Source organism: Symphalangus syndactylus, chromosome 24 (assembly GCF_028878055.3).
Source record: "Symphalangus syndactylus isolate Jambi chromosome 24, NHGRI_mSymSyn1-v2.1_pri, whole genome shotgun sequence".
Lineage (NCBI taxonomy): Eukaryota > Metazoa > Chordata > Mammalia > Primates > Hylobatidae > Symphalangus > Symphalangus syndactylus.
The window spans coordinates 31,439,121-31,461,528 of record NC_072446.2 but is presented as its reverse complement, the minus strand read 5'-3'; the positions used below and the strand labels follow the sequence as shown (position 1 = coordinate 31,461,528).

The window sequence follows — 22,408 nt, the reverse complement described above, 5'->3', positions numbered from 1 at the left end:
GCCAAAGGGAAGCCATTTTGATGTCTAAGTACATGTTTTTGTTTGTTTATTTGTTTTTAAATTAGGGGAGAGGATATATGCATTCATGGGGAGGCTAAAAGGACAACTGTTTGCTTTTATTATTATTTCATAATAATAGCTGTCAACCCAGTCACATGAGCTTACTGAAACAGATATTCTGTCTTTCTGTTTAAACTGAGGTTTAGTGTTGTGATTTGCTGAATCTCTTAATTTGCTTAAATGGTAAAGAAGTTGCTGTGGGTCTTCAAGATACACATGTTGAAATAAGAATTGTAAAAACAGTTTGGAGTCTTGATTTAAAAACACTGTAGGGCCAGGCGTGGTGGCTCATGCCTGTAATCCCAGCACTTTGGAAGGCTGAAGCGAGCAGATCACGAGGTCAGTAGATCGAGACCATCCTGGCTAACATGGTATCTAAACTGTCTCTGCTAAAAATACAAAAACAAAATTAGCTGGGCGTGATGGCAGGCACCTGTAGTCCCAGGTACTCAGGAGGCTGAGGCGTGAGAATGGTGTGAACCCTGGAGGCGGAGCTTGCAGTGAGCGGAGATCGCGCGACTGCACTCCAGCCTGGGCGACAGAGCGAGACTCTGTCTCAAAAAAAATAAATAAAAACACTGCAGTCGATGAGAAGAATGGTGCCAAAGTCCCAGGATAAGGGTAAGGGTGGCCTTCTGAATCTCCTCATGGTTACTCTATGACTGCTACAGATAGGCTTCTTGCAGATGTTCTCATACACCTACATATATGTATATTTTCTCTATTTGGAGAGTAATAAGACTCTACGATTGGGTGGTTTCCTGCATTGAGATCTTTCTATTAATATATCAATGACTCTGCCAATTTCATATCTGAAAAAGTGGTAGGTTAATTATAGAAGATCTTTAATGTTCCTTTGAGGTCTAAGATTCTGTTAAATATTTTTGTTTAAATTGTGTAAAATACATATGACATAACATTTATCATCTTAACCATTTTTAAGTGTACAATTCAGTGGCATTAAGTACATTCATATTGTTGTACACCATCACCATCTCCAGAACTCTACATCTTGCAAAACCAAAACTCTGTAGTTATTAACAATTCACCACTTCTCTGTTGCCCCAGTTCTTTTTTTTTTTTTTTTTTTTTTTTTTTTTGAGACAGAGTCTCGCTCTGTCGCCCAGGTTGGAGTGCAGTGGTGCGATCTCAGTTCACTGCAAGCTTCGCCTCCTGGGTTCAAGTAATTCTCCTGCCTCAGCCTCCCAAGTAGCTGGGATTACAGGCTCCCACCACCATTCCTGGCTAATTTTTTATATTTTTGGTAGAGACGGGGTTTCGCCATGTTGGCCAGGCTGGTGTCAAAACTCCTGACCTCAGGTGATCTGCCTGCCTTGGCCTCCCAAAGTGCTGGGATTACAGGCGTGAGCCACCGTGCCCAGCCTATTCCCCCAGTTCTTGGTAAACACCATTCTACTTTCTGTCTCTATGAATTTGACTACTCTAGGTACCTTGTATTAATAGTCATACAGTATTTGTCCTTTGTGACGGACTTATTTCACTGAACAGAATGTCAACGCTCGTCCATATTGTAGCATATTTCAGAATTTTCTGACTTTTAAAGGCTAAATAATATTCCATTGTTTGTCCTGCATTTTGTTTATTCATTCATCTTTTGATGGACACGGGTTATTTCTGCCTTTGGCTGTTGCAGATAGTGCTGCTGTGAACATTTGTGTACAAGTATTTGTTTGAATATTGGGTATATTCCTGGGAATGGAATTGCTGGGTCATGTGGCATTTCTATGCTTAACTTTTTGAGGAACTGCCGTACTATCTTTTCCACATTGGCTGCACCTTTTTACATTCCTACCAGGACCACACAAGGGTGCTAGCTTCCCTACACCTTCACCAACACTTGTTATTTTTTGTTTTATTGCCATCCTTCTGAGTATGAGTGGTATCTCATTGTGGTTTTGATTGATATTTTCCTAATGATTAGTGATGTTGAGTATTTTTTCAGGTGCTTATTGGCCACTTGTATATCTTCTTTAGGAAAATGACCATTCAAGTTCTTTGCCCCACCCCCACGCTGTTTTTTTTGTTTTTTGTTTGTTTGTTTGTTTGTTTGTTTTTTTGAGATGGAGTCTTGCTCTGTTGCCCAGGCTGGAGTGCAGTGGCGCAATCTTGGCTCAGTGCAACCTCTGCCTCCCAGGTTCAAGTGATTTTCATGCCTCAACCTCCTGAGTAGCTGAGATTACAGGCATGCACCACCACGCCTGGCTAATTTTTTGAAATTTTAATAGATACAGAGTTTTGCCATGTTGGCCAGGCTGGTCTCGAACTCCTGACCTCAAGTGATCCCTCCGCCCGCCTTGACCTCCCAAAGTATTGGGATTACAGGCTTGAGCCACTGCACCCAGCGCCTTAAGACTGAGACTTTGCCCATTTTTTTAATTGGGTTGTTTATTGAGATATAGGAGCTCTTTATATATTTTGTATGTTAACCCTTTATCAGATACATGATTTACAAATATTTTCTCTCATTCTGTGAGTTGTCTTTCACTCTCTTGAAGTGTCCTTTGATGCACAGAAGTTTTCAAGTTCAGTGAAGTTCAGTTTATTTATTTATTGAGACAGAGTGTCTCTCTGTTGCCCAGGCTGGAGTGCAGTCACGTGATCTCGGCTCACTGCAACCTTCACCTCCCAGGTTCAAATGATTCTTGTGTCTCAGTCTCCTGAGTAGCTGGGATTACAGGCGTGTGCCCCCATGCCTGGATAATTTTTGTATTTTTAGTAGAGACGGGGGTCTCGCCATGTTGGCCAGGCTGGTCTCGAACTCTTGTCCTCAAGTGATCTGCCCGCCCCAGCCACCCAAAGTGCGGGGATTACAGGTGTGAGGTACTCTGCCCAGCTGCAATTCATTTATTCTTTTTGTTACCTGTGTTTTACATGTCATATCCAATAAATCACTGTCAAATCCAGTATTGTGAAGCTTTTCCCCTATGTTGTCTTCTAAGAGTTTTGTATTTTTGCTCTTATATTTAGGTCTTTGATCCATTTTGAATTAATTTTTGTATATAATGTAAAGACCCAGTTTGATTATTTTGCCAACACTATTGTTGAAAAGACTGTTCTTTCTCCATTGAATGGTCTTAAGCATCCTTGTTGTAAATCATTTGACCATATACGTTGACTTTGGTTTTATAGTAATACCATTGTTACAGTATGGTTTGATACATGTAATTTTTATTTGATGTTTCTGAACTTTGTTTAAAATATTGGACTTGTTCCATGGCTGAATGATTGATAATAAAATAAAATAATAAAATATTGGACTTGGAAAGTAAATATGAGGGTAGTAAGTTATCTATTTGAGTAAAAGAAACTTGAGGTATATCAGCCAGTTGCAGTTTGTGAGCCTGAGTTGGATCCTGGTCTATAAAATAAATTTAGATAAAATAGGAAAAAGTTTTTAATATGGATTGGGAATTAGAATTATACTAGGAGATTATTTTGTTAGATGTGATAATAGTTTTGTGGTTATGTGGAAGAATATTATTTTTGTAGAGATACTTGCTGAAATATTTAGTGGTGGAGTATCAAATCTGCAACTAACTTTGAAAATGGTTCAGCCAAAATAGGAAATGTAGCAAATTATTAACCTTTTTTTTTTTTTTTTTTTTTTTTTTTTTTTTTTTTTTTTTTTTTTTTTTTTTTTTTTTTTTTTTTTTTTTTTTGGAGATGGAGTCTCACTCTGTTGCCCAGGCTGGAGTGCAGTGGCACAATCTTGGCTCACTGCAACTTCCGCCTCCTGGGTTCAAGCAATTCTCGTGCCTCAGCCTCCTGAGCAGCTGGGACTACAGGTGCGCGCCACCATGGCCGGCTAATTTTTGTATTTTTAGTAGAGACGGAGTTTCACCACATTGCCCAGGCTGGTATCAACCCCCTGACCTCGTGATCTGCCCGCCTCGGCCTCCCAAAGTGCTGGGATTACAGGCGTATATGGTGTTTATTGTATTACTCATTTTTTTCTTATGTTCGACCATTTTAAAAATACATTTTCAAAAAGTTGTTCCCACTGAGCTTTAGATTCACTTATCAGTGTTTGCTAGATAGTTCCAGGTAATCCATAAGTACCTTAAACTCAACATGCCCCATGCCCCAGTTAAGCTATCATTTCCTAGTCTTCTTGCTTTATGTCCTTTCTCACAGGGTTGTTTTCCCCTCTACCTTCCATCTGACATCACCACTCTGAGGAGGCCTTTTCCTACTTATGAACAATGTAAACAATCCCTCTGTCATGTATGCCATTGTGGTGAAACAACTGTTTACATTTTCAAGTCCCTCACTTGTTGCTGAGCTCCTTCATTGTTGATCTCTTCTGTCCAGTATTCTTGAACTGAGCTGTTGAAATGTATTTTCCTTTATTCACCATGGTATTTCATCTTACTTGTGAGTGTTGGCTTTTTCAAAATGAGAGACACTGGTTCTTTTGATCCAGGCCTTGAATGTGAGGCCCAGAAGTCATTCCAGAGCACTAATCAGTTGAGCGGATAATTATTTGGCATTTAATCAGTGATGATCCCCATGTTAGACAAGGTGATCACTAAATGAGGCTGTGCTTTGTCTTTTAAAGGTGGGAAGAAGAGCGCTATCCTGAAGGCATCAAGTGGAAATTCCTAGAACATAAAGGTCCAGTATTTGCCCCACCATATGAGCCTCTTCCAGAGAGTGTCAAGTTTTATTATGATGGTGAGTTGTTTCAAGGTTCTTGATTCTTGGCCAAGAAAAGAAATCTGCTTCTATTTAGGGATAGAAAACGAGAAAGGATCCTATATAATAGATAATCCTTTTTATTTCATTTTGTTTTATTGCCATGCAATTTTGAGGAAGCAGCATCAGGTGTTAACTCTTAAAGGCCCATTTGCTGCTGAAAAAGTGCCATGAAAAAGGGGCTATTCATGTCTTCCCTACATAGTCCAAAAAAGGTTTGTCAGCATGGCTCACAGTATGTGGTCCACAAGCTGAAGGTTTTGATCTGAACATTTCTAGGGAGCGACTCTTTGCAAGAGTTATTAGAAAAGCCTCACTTGAATGGTAGTACTTTATGTTAGCAATATAACAATGCAATCGGACAAGCTGCTCATCACTAGAAACAGTACTAGTATATGGTTGAGGATTAATAGTCTGCCATCAATCTCTAGATAGGGCTGGTAGGCATCTGTCACCTATTCTATGTAGCATAACACTATGCCTTTGATATATGTGCAGTCAAGTCTGATGAGCTGCTTTAAAGAAATGCCCTGCCTGGGTCTCTTAGAACCCTCAGAATTGTCTCTTATCTGTCGTTGGTATTTCTATCCTTGGGTTGAAGGATTTCAGGGTAGCCTTTGACACGCCTCCTGTTGGCAGTGTAGCAGTATGTAGATGGTAATAACTGATTTTCTTCATTCCATGAGTTTTATCCAGAAATGGTTAGAGCATTGTTCCTCATACCCTTATGTGCTTATGACTCACCAGAGTGGATCTGAGCCCGTTTAACAGTTGTGGGGTGGGCTTCTTTTCCCTTTCCCCACCGTCCCTCTTCTTCTTTCCCCTTTCCCAGCCATCCTTCCCTCTTCTGTCCCCTTTCCCCACAGTCCCCCTTCTCCTTTCCCCAGCATTCCTCTTCCACCTCCACTTGTCTTGCCACCATCTTTTGGCCACTGTTATTTCACCACCCCATTTTTCCACCATTTTTCCCACCCTCAACCCCCCACTGTTTTCTTCTCACCCATCCCACTGCCCCCACTGAAAAGAAAAAGTTCTGGGGTGGGATTGAGTACTTCTGAACCAAGTGGTCTGCTGACCAAACTTTGAGAAACGCTGGGCAGGATAACTGCTGAAAAGCATCAGTGGTGAACACTCAGGCATTCTGGTGCATCTCTCTTCCCACCAGTAGTGGCCTTAGGTCCACCAGTGCTTGTAGGCCTAGGTAGTAGTTTACATTAAAGGGCTGGGTCTGCAACTGAGGAAAGTGCAGTGGCGCGACCTCGGCTCACTGCAAGCTCCGCCTCCCGGGTTCACGCCATTCTCCTGCCTCAGCCTCCCGAGTAGCTGGGACTACAGGCGCCTGCCACCGCGCCCGGCTAATTTTTTGTATTTTTAGTAGAGACGGGGTTTCACCGTGTTAGCCAGGATGGTCTCGATCTCCTGACCTCGTGATCCACCCGTCTCGGCCTCCCAAAGTGCTGGGATTACAGGCGTGAGCCACTGCGCCCGGCCTGAAATTTGTTTTTTAAAATGACATATTTATTAGCCAAGTGTGGTGGTGCACACCTGTAGTCCCAGCTACTCGGGAGGCTAAGGTGGGAGATCACTTGAGTCCAGGAGGCAGAGGTTGCAGTGAGCCCAGATCGTGCCACTCCCCTCCAGCCTGTGAGAGTGAGACCCTGTCTCAAAAAATAATAAATAAATAAAACAACATATTTATTGAATGTATTTGTGTTCAGACACCAAGACCCAGCAGTGGATAGTACTACTGACTTAGACCCTGATCTTGGGGAGTTTGCAGCCTAACAGGACTCCATAATCTCAGAGGCAAATACTTATATTACGTAAACGTTTTGACCTGTTGACCAGAGAGTCTAAGACAGTTCTTTCAGCCCTCACACTGGTCATTCCTGGAGACTCTTAAGTATAACTCAAAGCCAAAACTCCTAATTAAGAGAAAGGGCCTAGGACCTTGAAGAGCACCATCTCAAAGCGTAGGTATTCCGTAGCCCTGGTCTGGACTTACTAGGAGCTTTAGGATGCTCAGCTGGTAAAGTCTCACTTTGAGGTTCAAAGCGATGAGAGGGAAAGATAGATTCCCTAGTCCTGTGGTTTCTCTTCAAGATAGGAAGCAGAGGCCTGGTCTAGTTCACAGGTTGCCATAGTCCTTTCCTCCCATTCTTGCCCAGTCCTCCTTTATAGGATCCTGCTTTAGGGCTCCAGCATTTTCTCAGTTGGTCCTCCGCTGGGATTTCTTCTCTTTGATTGTGTGAACTCTTACTCTGCAGTAAGTCAAGAAGTCATATTTGACTTTACTTGAAACTGATACAGTAAGTGCTGCCTACTCTCTGGGGAGGAGAATTCTTAGAGTCCTTTAGAATTTGCCAGGGAGGTGGGGCATGGGCTAGCTGAAGCAGTGAATTACTGCCTCTTCTAAGGACCTTCAGTTTACAGCTTTGACTCAGCAGTTTCCTTTTCCTGGAGCTCAGCCTTTTTCACAAAGTGTTAACGTTGCCAGGAACCTTCCAGTCATCCTCCCACTACTGTGCTGCAGGGAGCCGTCATTTCATCTTTTGACAGCTCATCTAAAATAGGAGGAGTCACAGTTGCTTCTCCCTCTATTAGGACAGAATTCAGTAAAACAGCCCAAAGTCTCATTTTTTAAAATTTATTTTTACGTTTATTTATTTGAGACAGAGTCACACTCTGTCACCCAGGCTGGAGTGCAGTGGCACAATCTTGGCTCACTGCAGCCTCCACCGCCAAGGTTCAAACAATTCTCATGCCGCAGCCTCCCAAGTAGCTGAAATTACAGGCACGTGCCACCACATCTAATTTTTGTATTTTTAATAGAGACAGGGTTTTACCATGTTGGTCAAGCTGGTCTGGAACTCCTGACCTGAAGTGATCCTTGCACCACCTCCTAAAGTGCTGGGATTACAGTTGTGAACCACCATGCTCAGCCACATTTTTTTTTAAAATGGTATTAACATTTATTTTATACCAAACATACTTGAAAACAGTTTACATTTTTTTCTTGCCATTTTATTTCATTTATTTTATTCCTAGTGACTTAATGTTTTCCTTTATATCGGAAACATGTTACAGTTTTCTAAAGAAGTTCAGGGTAATACACAGGCCTATCTTCCCCGAAGTGTTTCTTCCAAAGCAGAAGCTTGGGGGTTGATGGGGGCAGCTGCGCCACCTGTTGGCCTTTTAAGTTAATGGCGTCCAAAGTGGGTTCTTTCTATTATAATTGTTTCAATTTTGTGCTACAGTTCTCTACACCCCTGCAGTCAGATGGCATATCATTATGAGATAAGATGTCTTCTGAGTTTCGAAATAAATGGATTTCTGGTTAAATTTTAGTTTTCTATAAAGAATGTGGGCACCCTTGGTGAACTATTAATACCTGTGTAATAGTAAGGTGGTGGAATTATAGTTAACCTCATTTTAAGTATAGCCAAATGCCCTTAGTATAGCATGGATTGGTTCCAGGTGACGTTGTAAAGTTGGATTTTTAAGAAAGAATGGAAATTGGCGCTAAGAGTACTGTCAAAAGCATTCTGTTTGAAAAGTGGGTTAAAGTCCCAAGTACTTTTCTTTCATTGCTTTATTAACTAAATCAGGTACATAAAACCCGTAGGCCCTATTCAGATTTTCTTTACCAGTTAGTAGCTTTCATTGTGAAACATCTGAGTTCCTTTAGACAGCGTTTTGTTTGTTTGAGACAGAGTCTCGGTCTGTTGCCCAGGCTGAAGTGCAGTGGCGCGATCTTGGCTCACTGCAACCCCTGCCTCCTGGGTTCAAGCGATTCTCATGTCTCAGCCTCCTGAGTAGCTGGAGTTACAGGCTCCCACCACCACACCCGGCTAATTTTTTATATTTTTAGTAGAGATGGGGTTTCGCCGTGTTGGCCAGGCTGATCTGGAACTCCTAACCTCAAGTGATCTGCCTGCCTCAGCCTCTGAAAGTGCTGGGATTACAGGCATGAGCCACTGCTCCCAGCCCCTTTAGACAGCTTTTACATAAACAATTGGATACACCAGGAACCCCAGTCATCCCTTGTGCTGTGGATGCATCCTGGTTCCCTGAAAGAGGCAGCATCATGGTACCCATGTTCCAGAGCAGTGCGTTGCAAACTCTAGTGTGCATCCAAGTCTCATTAAAAATGCAATTTCTGTATAGGATTCAGTAGGTCTAGGAGGGGGCCTGGGATTCTGCATTTCTAAACTCCATATGATGCCAGTGCTGCTGGTCTGTGAACCACTTGTTGAATAGCAAGGTTCTAGAAGAAGGTCTTATTAGGCTTTTCATATGGGAAATCTGGGCTTGCCTAGTATGGATATATATTTTTTTATTCATATTCCACCCACCTAACTTTGAAGAAGAAAGATGCCTATTTCTTTTCCCCACAATTCCTTTCTTCCACTCCCTGCCCTATCCCTTCCTCCCCTTCTTGAACAGAGGCTGCTTAGCTTAGCAGTGGCAGGAGTCCCTCTGAGGATTTGATTTTTAAAAACCATTGAAGAGGTGTAAAGGACCCTGCTTGCTGAAAGGAAAAGGAAGAGTGACTGGGCCTCCCCCAGGTCATCCCTGTCCTGAGCAGGCACCTGGGAACAATTAACTGGCATAGTCTCCAGAGAATGACCCAGGTAAATATATGCTAAAAAGAAGGAGAATTTGTACAAGTAGATATAAATCAGTATGTTGTCTTTGTTGTTGTTGCTACTATGTGTCACCAGACCTTTATATACCATGAGAAGGCAAACCATTATTAAAGAGAATTCGCTAGCCCTGGGTATTTATACTTAGATCATGAATACTATACCTCACTTTTTGGAACCGCTTTTTTCTCTAGGTAAAGTCATGAAGCTGAGCCCCAAAGCAGAGGAAGTAGCTACATTCTTTGCAAAAATGCTCGACCATGAATATACTACTAAGGAAATATTTAGGAAAAATTTCTTTAAAGACTGGAGAAAGGTACTGTAGCCCATGTGTTAATATCCTAGTACCTTGCAAAACAATCAAGTACTAAGTAATAAATTATCATTTTGCAAAACATTTCCTGATGTAAAATTTGAGTTTTATGGATTTTGTTGTATTTAAACTTGCGCATTTTTTGTCTTCATTTACTATATTATGTAGGGTTTCTGTCTAACAAGAATACTTGTATATCTTTGCTATCGGCTCTCATGTGATGGCAGGTGGGGGGTTATCAGATTAGGCCAAACAGAAAACCTCAACTCCAGTTGCGCACAGGAAAGTTTGTCTCTGCAGGACTGCCACGTGTCTGCTGTTGCAAAGAGAAATGTTAATCTGATATAACACTCCCTGCTAATTCTTGCTTATTTGTTTTAGGTACTTTCTACTCTTGAAACCACATACACTATATTTGCCTAGGTGATTTTTTAAAATCTCATTATTCTCAATTTGGATAATGTGGACAGAGGCAGCAGTAAAGTTTACTTCCTGAACTAGCTCTGAAAAAGCAAACTTAATAAATGAATAGAATAGGGGTAATATTTCCAAGAGAGAATCAGTATGGGATTTCAAACTCGTATTCATACGCCTGGGGACTGTGTGCCACGGAGTCTTAGAAACCACATAAGAGTTCATTTTTTTCCATGAGAAGTCATTTTAAAACATTTAATATTAGTAAGTACATATTTTATAATAAAGTAATACAACTGTGTTTTTTTGTTTTTTCAAAATTCATTAATCGAGATTGGCTACTTCCAGAAACCTTTTGACTGAAAAAATGGTGCTTGGGTGTATTTGCAAAGAAACCCAAGGACTTATTAGTGTATTTTTGTTGTTTTTCTTTCATCTCCCCATTTTCTTTTGGCTAGGAAATGACTAATGAAGAGAAGAATATTATCACCAACCTAAGCAAATGTGATTTTACCCAGATGAGCCAGTATTTCAAAGCCCAGACGGAAGCTCGGAAACAGATGAGCAAGGAAGAGAAACTGGTACTACAGAATTTATTAAACCTCTGGAGAATTTTGGAATTGTGATTGGTTCATTTAATTTTCTTCTTGGTTCTTATGACACAACATTAACATCAGTAATTTCACATCATTCTATGCTAAAGACTTAGAATTCTCAAAGTCTAAGTTTTCTTAAAGGTTTTAGTTAGACTGAAAATTGTGAACAAGTACTTTGCTCAGTAGCTCTGTATAGGAACCTTGGTGCTTCAGTGGCCTAAAAACCGGTCAGAAACTCCAGTCAATAATATAGTAATTAAGGATGGGCAGACCTGTCCCACAGTGGCTACTGGATATTAAGGATTTAAGACAGATGAAATCATATTGGCCATGTACCTCCCTGTTCTTTGATCTGTTTTACTCTGGAATCTTGTGATGCTCATCCATCTCCATCTTCCAGCCTTGGCCATCCTTATTACTGAAGGATCTTTGTGGTATCCAGCTGGGATGTCATTTTTCTTCTACAGGCTGCCTGTTTTTGTAAAAAAAAAAAAAAAAGTTTATTGGAACCAGCTGCCTCTACTTGTCTACGTATTATCTATGGCTGTGTTTATGCAACAGTGACAGAGATGAGTAGTTGCAAAAGAGACTGTGGCACTCAAGCCTAAAATATTTTCTATCCAGAAAAAGTTGTCAGCCCCTGAACTAAAGGAATCCAGGCTAGAATTTCATTTTTTCCAATCGGAAGTCCAGAAGTTAAAGATTTTAAGGAATTCTTTGTACTTCAAATTCCTGTAGTTTCAGTATTTTAAAGGACTTGCATGTTTATATAATTCAGACCATTGTATTTATATAACTCATTGTTTCATGGTACTTATTTGGTCACTAGTGTAAAAATTAATGCATTACTATAAGAATGTTAATTGCATCAGACTTTGTGTCTCAGGTAAATCTTATCCTCAATATTCCAAGTTAGTGAAATTTAGTATATTATTTATTTCAGGGGCATTTTGGAACTTAAAAGATAACTTTGGAGCTTTGTTCTTAGAATATTGATCCAAAGATAGATTTTATAAACATCCTCTTGTCAGAGCCTCTGCCAAGGACACCTGCTGCCAGCAAGGTCTGAATCTGTTCCCACCCACAAGGCAGCACAACTTAGTTAAACTGAATCAATAAGTATATAAAACGCAAAGAGTCAATAGAGGGTAAGGAGGCTCAAAATCTCCCCCACCATCCCCCACCTTTTTGGAGCAAGGATCATAGTATAGAGCATATATACCTGTATACCTACAAAAAAATTATTGACAGATCTGTCTGGGCTTAAAAACCCATGTTTTTAAGCTGTTTAACTGCTGTTTAATTAAATGGCTTGAGCTATTCTTTTATGAGGCTCTATCAGAGACTCTTCTCCATTTCCTGTTTTGATAGTACTCAGTAAAACAGTATGAATTTTTAAAGTACATTTAAAAACACCCAAATAACATTTATAAACATATATCCTTTAAGACACAAGAATCAGTTTTGAATCTAGTTGAAATCAATCCTTATAGGCAGATCTTTTTGGGGAATTTTATGATACTTAAGTTTGAGAAAACCAGTAGAGGTTTTCCTTTATTTGAATTTATTTTTTAGTGATTTTCAGACTTTTCTCTACCTTAACTTAGTCTCCCACAAGAGATAAAAATGTATTAGTAGAGAACAGCAATCTGAATCTATTTTGAGTACTTTCTTGCTGTCTTCCAGAAAATCAAAGAGGAGAATGAAAAATTACTGAAAGAATATGGATTCTGTATTATGGATAACCACAAAGAGAGAATTGCTAACTTCAAGATAGAGCCTCCTGGGCTTTTCCGTGGCCGTGGCAACCACCCCAAGATGGGCATGCTGAAGAGACGAATCATGCCCGAGGATATAATCATCAACTGTAGCAAGTGAGCTCGCACTTCATCCTATGGGCCAAAAAGGGGGTGGAGGGAGTCCTTTATTGTACTTGGGAATATTTCCCAGGTTACACAGGACTGTTTGGGAAGGGAGATACTTAAGAGCAGGACAGTATTTCATGCATAGGTCTCCAGATGTTTTTGAGGTACAGTTGTCTCCCCTCATCCACAGGTGATATGTTCCAAGACCCCCAGTGGATGCCTGAAACTTCGACCCAGTTGCTGTCACCTGGAACACATTTCTGTTGATGTCTTCCACCCCCAAATTTAATGCCTTTTCCATCTTTATTAAGTACTTATCACAAAGTTGCTATAACTTTTGCAGTCTGAGGCACAACAGCAAAACTAGCACGACTTTCTTTTTCCTTCTTTACAATTTCACAGATGGAAGATTCATTCTTACCTTAGATCTTAGCAATTTCAGCATACGGTTTTTTTTATTAAGTCGATAATTTTCACCTTTTCATTTAAAGCACTCTGTGCAGCTTCTCTTTGGCATATCCAAATTGCCAACATCACTACTTTTGCACTTTGGGGCCTTTATTAAGTAAAAGAAGGATTACTTGAACACAAGCAATGTAAAACCATTAAAGTCAACCTGATAACTAAGGCAGCTACTAGGTTACCCAGGGGCAAGTGACGTATACAGCATGGTATGTTGTATATATGGTTCACGCGTCCCAGGTGGGACTACAAGAGATTTCATCATGCTCCTCAGAATGATGTGCAATTTAAAACTTACCAAATGTTTATTTCTGGAATTTTGTATTGAATATTTTTGGATGACAGTTGACTGAGGGTAAGTAAAACCATGCATAAGGTGGGACTACTGTATTGACTGTTAAGAAGGAAACTTGGAAAATTATGCTCAGCAGATATGTCCCCTTGGGGTCATGAAAGATGAAATTATTCCTCACATCTTATTTCACTATCTTGCTCTGTTATTTCCAGAGATGCCAAGGTTCCTTCTCCTCCTCCAGGACATAAGTGGAAAGAGGTCCGACATGATAACAAGGTTACTTGGCTGGTTTCCTGGACAGAGAACATCCAAGGTTCCATTAAATACATCATGCTTAACCCTAGTTCACGAATCAAGGTAAGGAGATAGTTGAGAGCTGCACTGGTTCATGGTGCTGATAACCTTTTTTTGTTGAACTGTAACGTTCTCGTCCTCTAGAATCACTTTGACAAATTAAAAATCCTCCCCATTGAAAGAAGGCAAGTACTTTCATCGTTAGCATTATGGTGATCTTCCTACAGTGCCTCCATTTTTTTGGTCACATTGTAATCTTATTTATTTATTAATTCGCAAATATTTACTGAAATCCCAAATGTGCCACACACAGTATACATTTGGTGCTAGGAATTATGCTGGTAAACAGGATAGACGTAGGCCCTGCCTTCACGTTGCTTAACGTCCAGTGGTCAGAATGTGTTGAAGTATGGTGGTTGTATATTGGCCTCTGCAGATGTCTTCTACTTCCTCACCTCTCTTGGCTATGAGAAGGGAATGTAATTTCTGTATATCCTGAAACAAGTTGTAAAATCTAGTGTCTTACATACTTCTGGCTTCCTGCGTCTCATCTGGGTAGGTTCACCAGGGCCAAATGAAATGATGTGTGTGAAAGCACATCATAAAACTATGTTACATACCAATGCATTGTTATTTATTGATAGTGTTATTGCAAGAAGATAACTGCCTTGGAGGAAATCAGTTTTTGTTTACCAGATAGCTACGTATATCCAGCTTTGGAGAGTCCCACGAACTTCTTCCCTCCAACATACTATGAAATATAAACCTAACAGAGACAAAAACACAGTCAAGGAATTAGTTCTATGTAGACTGTTACTGTTTTATGTGCAGGAGACCTGGGACTAAAGACCTTCTTGATCCTGGTTCATAGGTTATAACGTCTGTTAAAATGTGAAAGCCACAGCTGAAAAGGCTATGTGAATAGGCAAGACTAAACTGTACATTTTCTGGCTTGTAGCCTTGTGTTCTTCTGTATATCACTACTTTTCTAATGAAAAATACCTGTTTATATATTTTCTCCAATTATAAAATATACTTTTCTGGCCGGGTGTGGTGGCTCAAGCCTGTAATCTCAGCACTTTGGGAGGCCGAGATGGGCGGATCACCTGAGGTCAGGAGTTCGAGACCAGCCTGGCCAACATGGCAAAACCCTGTCTCTACTAAAAACACAAAAATTAGCCGGGCGTGGTAGTGGGTGCCTGTAATCCCACCTACTTGGGAGGCGGAGGCAGGAGAATCGCTTGAACCTGGGAGGCAGAGGTCGCAGTGAGCCGAGATCATGCCACTGCACTCCAGCCTGGGCAAGAGACTGAGACTCTGTCTCAAATAAATAAATAAAAATAAAATGTACTTTTCGTAGTTTAGATAAGTACAAAATCAGAAAGCGAGCCCTCATGTTGAGCAGACTAGTCATTTAAAGAAACATGTATTCCTCTTCTGAAGTATCACAAAGCTGTATATATGGCTACAAAAGCAGAAAAATAATAGTTTTAGCCCTCAACGAACTTACGGGCTGGTGGACAAATCAGGTAAGAATTCAGTTGTATTAGAAGAAAGATAAAAGTTAACTGCATTAGATAAACAGGAGTTATTTGCAGTACCTTAGAGATCAACAACTTTATGAAGAAAAGTAGGTTATGGTTGGGTCTTAAAAGTAGTATTTCAAACAAGAGAGAACTGTGTCGTGGACAAAGGGGAGGTATGTTGAGGATAGGGGTTGAGAAAATTTGTGATACTTTTTCTCAACCCCTATCCTCATACTCCATACAGAGTATGTTGAGGATAGGGGTTGAGAAAAGGTGTGATAAAAAGAATTATCAAGTGGTGACAGTTGCACAACGTTGTGGATATACTACTAAATGTCACTGGTGGTAAATTGTATCAATGCATATTTTACCACAACTTAAAAATGATCAAAATAACAGAGTTACTATTAAAAACATTTGCACATTAAGTTAACATTTGGATCTTTTAAGCATACCGCACGTACATATACTAATGCCACCATTTATAGATGAGTAAATTTAGTCTCTGGGAGGCCCAAAAACTTGCCCAAGATTCAGTGGCTAGTAACTCTAACTTAGATCTTCTTAGAATGTAACTTAGATCTTCAGTCTCTGCATGCTTTCCTGTGACATCCACTGCTAAATGTGGCCAGCTTTAAATACCATGTTAAAGAGACTGAGCCCTTAAAGGACTTTGAACAGTGGAGTGTCTTGAACATAGCTTTACTTCAGCAAGTTTTACAGGCATTATATGTAAATCACATCAGTAAATATAAACTGTTATAAATGCTGCAAAGGAAAAGTACAGGGTGCCATCTGAGAGTATACCAGGGTACCTGATCCAGCGTCTGGGGTTCAGGGATGGCCTTTCTGAAGAGAAAACATTTAAAGGACAATGTAAAGAAAATTTTTTTTAAATTAGTACATGAAGATCTGGCTGGCCTCACTATATAGCTTCCTCTCCTGCCTCTTTCTTCCCTCAGAACTACCAAGCTCTTGCTCACCTCTGGGATTTCAAAAGGCTACTTTATTTTCTCTATTAGAAACACCCATTCTCCTATTCTTTCCAGGGATACAATCCTGTTCATCCTGTAAATCTCATCTTCAATGTTACCTCTTCAGAAAGGCCATCCCTGAATCCTAGAGGCCGGATCAGGTACCCTGGTATATTCCCAGATTTCCTTTGCAGCATTTACAGCAGTGTAAATCTACTGGTGTGATTTACATATAATGCCTGTAAATCTTGCTGAAGTGAAGCTATGTTCAAGACAACTCCACTGTTCAAAGTCCTTTAAGGGTTCAGTCTCTTTAACATGGCATTTAAAGCTGGCCACATTTAGCAGTGGATGTCACAGGAGAGCATGAGGAGCATACACTCTAAGAAGATCTAAGAGTTACTAGCTATTGGATCTTGGGCAAGTTTTAGGGCCTTTAAGTTTAAAAGGAAGCCACCAACCTGGGATTTAAAGAGGGAAATGACACCAGATTTGTATTTTGGAAACTTGTTACATAATTGATCATTCTGACTGCTGCCCTGTGGAGACTGGATTGGACACAAACAAGAAGTATAGAGATCAGTGGGAGGCTGTTGCAGTACTCCAGGCAAGAAACAGTGATGACTAAAGACAAATGATGGCAATGGGGATGGAGAGAGGTGACAGATACATAATGCATGTTGAGTACTTATACAGGTAAGGATTAGAGTTAATTGTTGGAGCATCTCTGAGGGCTGAGATCCTTGTTAGATAGACCAGGTGGAATGCCTCAAGAGCACAGAGCCAGTCAATTTTATTCCAGCCAATATCCAGCTAACTGCTATACACAATAGACATTTGTGCAAGTTTCTGGATGATGATTATAGTAGTGAACCTAAAAGTCACCCGGAGTTAGACTCTGAACCTTATACTCAAGTGCCTGACTTGAACTGCAGTGGGATCCCAATAGGAGTCATTAAAGGCCTGGAAAAGTGGTGCCATTAGGCGAAAAAGAAATGATTTCTTGAGCTTGTTCTCAGTTGTCTGTTAGGCTGTCTCCTACTCAGCAGAATAGTGAGATCTTCAAAGGTTGGGGTTTGGTAGTGCCTTGAGTAATTTTTAACTTTATATTGCCAGCGGAAGAAGCATTCTCTTTTTAGATTTAAAAGAAAAAAATAGAAAGATACAAACATTAGGGGTTTTATTTTTAGTGAAATATTTCAAACATACAGGAATAGATAATTATGTAATGAACACCCGTATGTCCACCATCTGGCTTTGTAAAATCTTAAAATTATGTCTTATGTGCTCAATTGTTTCATTTCATAAAAAATACTGATAAACATAGCTGAAGCCACTTGTATACCATTCACTTCCTTCCCTGTAGATTACTATGAACTTGGTGTTTCTATTCTCATACATATTTTTTGTATTTTTACAGTATATTTATGTGTGCATAAACAATATGTAATTTTACAATATGTAACACACTAGTAACGTACTAATTTATAACTAAAACTTTTTAGTTTACAATATGTTGTAAACTATTGTAAGCTAAAGACATTGTACAACCTATTGTAAACTAAAAACAAGTTTTAGTTTTAAATTAGGTATGTTACTGGGATCATTCTGCAACTTGTTTCTCTCCAGCTTTGATTTTGTGGTTTTATTATCTTAACCTACACTTTTAATTAATCCATTTTATTTGTTATTGGTATGTTATGGTATTCTATTATACCATAAAAACTTACCTATTCTGTTGGTTTTTGTTGTTGGTCTTTTGAGACAGTATCTTCGCTCTGTCGCCCAGGCTGGAGTACAGTGGTGTGATCTTGGCTCACTGTGACCTCTGCCTCCCGGATTCAAGTGGTTTTGGTGCCTCAGCCTCCTGAGTAGCTGGGATTATAGGCGTGTGCCACCACACCCAGCTAATTTTTGTATTTTTAGTAGAGACGAGATTTCACCATGTTGGCCAGGCTGGTCTTGAACTGACCTCAAGTGATCTGCTCACCTCAGCCTCACAAAGTGCTGGGATTACAGGTGTGAGCCACCATACCCTGCCTCTATTCTCTTGTTAAGAGGCATTTAGCGTTGTTATACAGTCTCTTGCCCTTATAAACAGTGCTGGAAGAAACACATGTTTCTTGTGTATATGGATGAAAATTTGTTTTATACGTTATTAGATATTTCCAAATTGTTCTCTTAAGTACTTCAATTTACATCATTACTCTCCTCCTCCTTCCTCTCCCACCCCCACCCACAACAGTATTCCTCTTTTTCCATATCCTTGCTAATGTTTCTAAAGTTTTGCTTTTTACATTTGGGTCTTAGATCCACTAGAATGTATTTTTGCATATGGGATGAAGCTGAAACCTAATATATTTTCCAAATAAGTAAACTGTTGTCACAGAACTATTTAGTTGTATTACCTGCTCTCTTGTATATCAGCTATATCTACATATATGTCAGACTGTTTCTGGGCTCTCTGTCCTCTTTAATTAGTTTGTGTATCTCTTTCTGCATCAGTAGCATATTGTTTTAACTACTGTAGCTTTATAAAGTCTATTGAGTAGGACAAGTTTGTTTCATTCTTCAAAATTGCTTTGGCTATTCTTGGCCCTCTGCTGTTTCATATTAACTTTAAGATAAACTTGTCAAATTCTAATGAAAACTGTTGATAAACTTGTTGATTAACAAATTCTAATAAAAACTGTTGAAATTGCAATACATTTATAGATTAATGGGGAAAGATACTGACAATATAATTGAGTTTCCAATTCACGAACATGTTATACCTCTCCATTAATTCATGTCTTTTGAATATATCCACCAATATGGTTTTGTAATTTTCTTCATAAAGGTTTTACATCTAAAAAATTTTTATTTTTAAGTGACCTTATAGTTGTTATTGCTAATGTGAATGAGATTTTTATCCATTACGTTTCTGTTGGTTATTCCTGAAGTGGTAATACTTATAATTTTGGGGCGTTGGTCTTGTATCTGGCAGCAGATACAAGAGGTTGCTCAGAGTTGTTCAGGGTTGCCGAACTCTTAGTTCTAAAAGTGTCTGTCATTTGGGGTTTCTATGTAGATGATTTATCTATAAAAACAGTTCTTCATTTTCAGTTCATATATTTCATGTTTAAGTTTTAATTTTTATTTTTAAACACAATTATCCATAAAACCCTAACCCTTTCCCTAGTCAACAGCAGTCACAGCCAAATGTTTTATTAATTGCTATACTCAGTGTTTCTTGTATCTCATACCTTCTGGGGTTTCTTGTCCTGTTGAAATACACCCTTTAATGCTTCTTTAGTGAAGACCCAACAGTGGCACTCACTCACCTTTGTTTACCTGAAAATTTCTTTATTTTCATCTTAATTCATAGTCTGTCTTTTCTCCAGTCAAGAAAGTGTCTTATCATTGATAGATTCTGGTTTCACTATGCTATATCCAGGGATATATATGTATTTATAGATAGACTTTTAATCTGAGGACTAATGTATTTTATCCTACAGTATTATCAATCGTTATTTCTTCCATAGCTTCTAGACCATTCCTTCTATTGTTCTTTTTTAGAGTCCTATTAGATGAGTGTTGACACTTTTCAATCTAGACATCTTTTTTAAACTATATTTTCATATTCTTTGTCTCTTTAGGTCTGATTTTTTAACTTTTAAGTTCAGGGGAATACTTCATTTTGGGTGAGTTGTAGCACTCACTTCCAATTCACTAATTCTGTTTCTAATTATATTTAATCTAAAATTTATTCCATCTATAATTTATTTCAATTACCACTTTTTGTTTTCAAAATTTCTGATTTTATAGCTGATTTTGTTTCATTTTTGTTTTATAACTTCATGTTCTTTCTAGATTTTACATCTTTTTATGCATACTAAACATACTTACTTGAAAGTCTAAGATTGTTCTATAAAATGTTACCTGAAGTGAATTTATGTGCTAATTACTGTTGGCAGTTTTTCTGAGCCATTTTCCTTGTGTCTTTTGAAATTTCTGTTTGTAAGCCCTTTTAACTGGGAGGTGTTTTTTGCTTATGTATAGTTCTCTTTTCTTCCCCTTCTTATTCTCTTCATTACTTTTTGTCTTGGAGGGAGTCTCTTAGCCCAGCTCAGCCCAAGCTAATAAGGCCCCTGACTTCAGGTCCCCCCTTGTTGCATGGAGCAAGAAGTGATCCTCCTGTCTCAGCCTCCCAAAGTGCTGGGTAGGCGTGAGCCACCACATCCAGCTTAGAGCACTTACATTGCTACATATTTGGAGCAAACATAATTAAAGTATGACTTATTGTGACCCAGCAGTCAATAACAGATACGGTTTTGTAGTAGAATGTTGAAGGGTGGTAACTGGTGGTTTTACTTCATGGAGGGCTTTAGGTCAGCCATATGGGAGGCTACCATCATGATGCTTTTGTTCTACACATTTCTGCTCAGCCTCCAGAGATGTCTCCTATTCTAAGAGTCTTTGTTTACTCTTGTGTCTATATTTTACTTACACTTCCCTCACGTAATAGTGTATCATTGTATCCCATCTGTGCTCTATCAAGAAATGTAGCACAAGCATGATGTGAACTATGAATTTTCGACAATTTAAAAAATTAGAGGAATCATTCAAGGATAAAAAGCACAAAGTTGTAGAACAGCTGAAGTGTGTTCTTTTTATGTATCCTGTCTTTGCCCCCTTTCTGGAAACTTGGATTGGCCTACTTGCAGTCATTGCCACAGTTACACTACTTCTAGCCTCAAAGGTCATTGAAAGGATTGGGATTTTTGAGAACCACAATAACACTTGCTCTAGGTACTGAAAAGGTTGTCCTGAACTCATTCATATCTTTTTATGTTCATCCCAGTTTGTTTTTGCTTTTCCCCCCAGGATTTCGATTACACAGACATCTTGCAAGCGTATTTCCATTCTTTCTCTCCCACTCTGTGCCTGGTGCCCATAGGATCTGAAATAGCATTGGAATGACAGCTAGCCTTCTGGAACCTGCAGTTTCAACCAAGGAAACTCTGATTCCAGATAACCCAGGAGTTTCTTATCCTGCATAGTCTAGGAGTTTACAAAAAGGCTGCTTATGTGTACTCACTGCTAAGTACGGTCCACTGCCAAGTTTGGAAGCATTACCTGCTCTCACAACCCAGGGAAAGTAGCCCTTAGTAAAACTCAGGTTTTTCAAACCAGCCTTAACCTTACAAACAGAATTTATCATCATGATTTTTCTTTCAAATGCAGTACAGCAAACTTTAGGATCAATGTTGACATCATTTTACGTTTAGTCCTGTTAAAATACTCTCAGTGCCAAATACACACTTCTGCCTTTTTTCTCTTTAGAGTCTAGAATTCTGTGGGGTTCCAAAGATGTATGTGCCTACAACCTTTTATATGTAACCACTTAGGGATTAAAGGGCTAAATGTGTAGGAAAATATCTTTACAATATTCATCTTGGGAAGCTTTCATTTTGGTGAGTTCTATTAGAGAAAATAAGACACAAGCTCATTAAAAATATATATATATTCTGAGCCTGGCATCTTGGTATAAAATTCAAAACGTTTTAAATCTATTTATTAATAAGACTAACATAGACCTAAGTGTGAAGACTAAAATAGTAAAGCTTGTAGGTGATACCATGGTTGAATATGACCTTAGAGTAGATTCCTTAGGACAGAAAAACACCAACAAGAGAAACAATTGACTAAATGCACTTCATTAAAATTAAAAATTTATGTTCAACAAAAGACACTGCTAAAATAAATACAGAATTTACAGACTAAAAGAAAATATTTGCAACATGTTTATCTGACAAAGGGCTTATATCCAGACTATACAAAGAATTCCTATAGCTCCATAATAAAAAGACAGACATCCCATCCCCATAATAAAAAGAGCAAAAGACTTGAACATATACTGTACAAAAGAAGATATAGGAATGGTCAATAAATAAGCAAATGAAAGAGTGCTCGACATCACTAATTTTTTTTTTTTTTTTTTTTTTTTTTTTTTTTTTTTTTTTGAGACGGAGTCTGGCTCTGTCGCCCAGGCTGGAGTGCAGTGGCGCAGTCTCGGCTCACTGCAAGCTCCGCCTCCCAGGTTCACGCCATTCTCCTGCCTCAGCCTCTCCGAGTAGCTGGGACTACAGGCGCCCGCCACCACGCCCGGCTAATTTTTTTTTTTTTGTATTTTTAGTAGAGACGGGGTTTCACTGTGGTCTCGATCTCCTGACCTCGTGATCCGCCCGCCTCGGCCTCCCAAAGT

The 22,408-nt window shown here is 39.2% G+C and overlaps 1 protein-coding gene across 1 annotated transcript in view; it reads left to right on the top strand.

Moving 5' to 3' along the window:
• The window catches only part of TOP1 (DNA topoisomerase I), a 94,002-nt gene that overhangs the window by 57,039 nt on the left and 14,555 nt on the right, over positions 1-22,408 (top strand). The window contains exons 9-13 of the mRNA XM_055265882.2: positions 4,640-4,755; positions 9,617-9,738; positions 10,608-10,730; positions 12,432-12,619; positions 13,580-13,724. Of these exons, the coding sequence (XP_055121857.1) occupies positions 4,640-4,755; positions 9,617-9,738; positions 10,608-10,730; positions 12,432-12,619; positions 13,580-13,724 (694 nt within the window). The remainder of the gene's footprint in view (positions 1-4,639; positions 4,756-9,616; positions 9,739-10,607; positions 10,731-12,431; positions 12,620-13,579; positions 13,725-22,408) is intronic.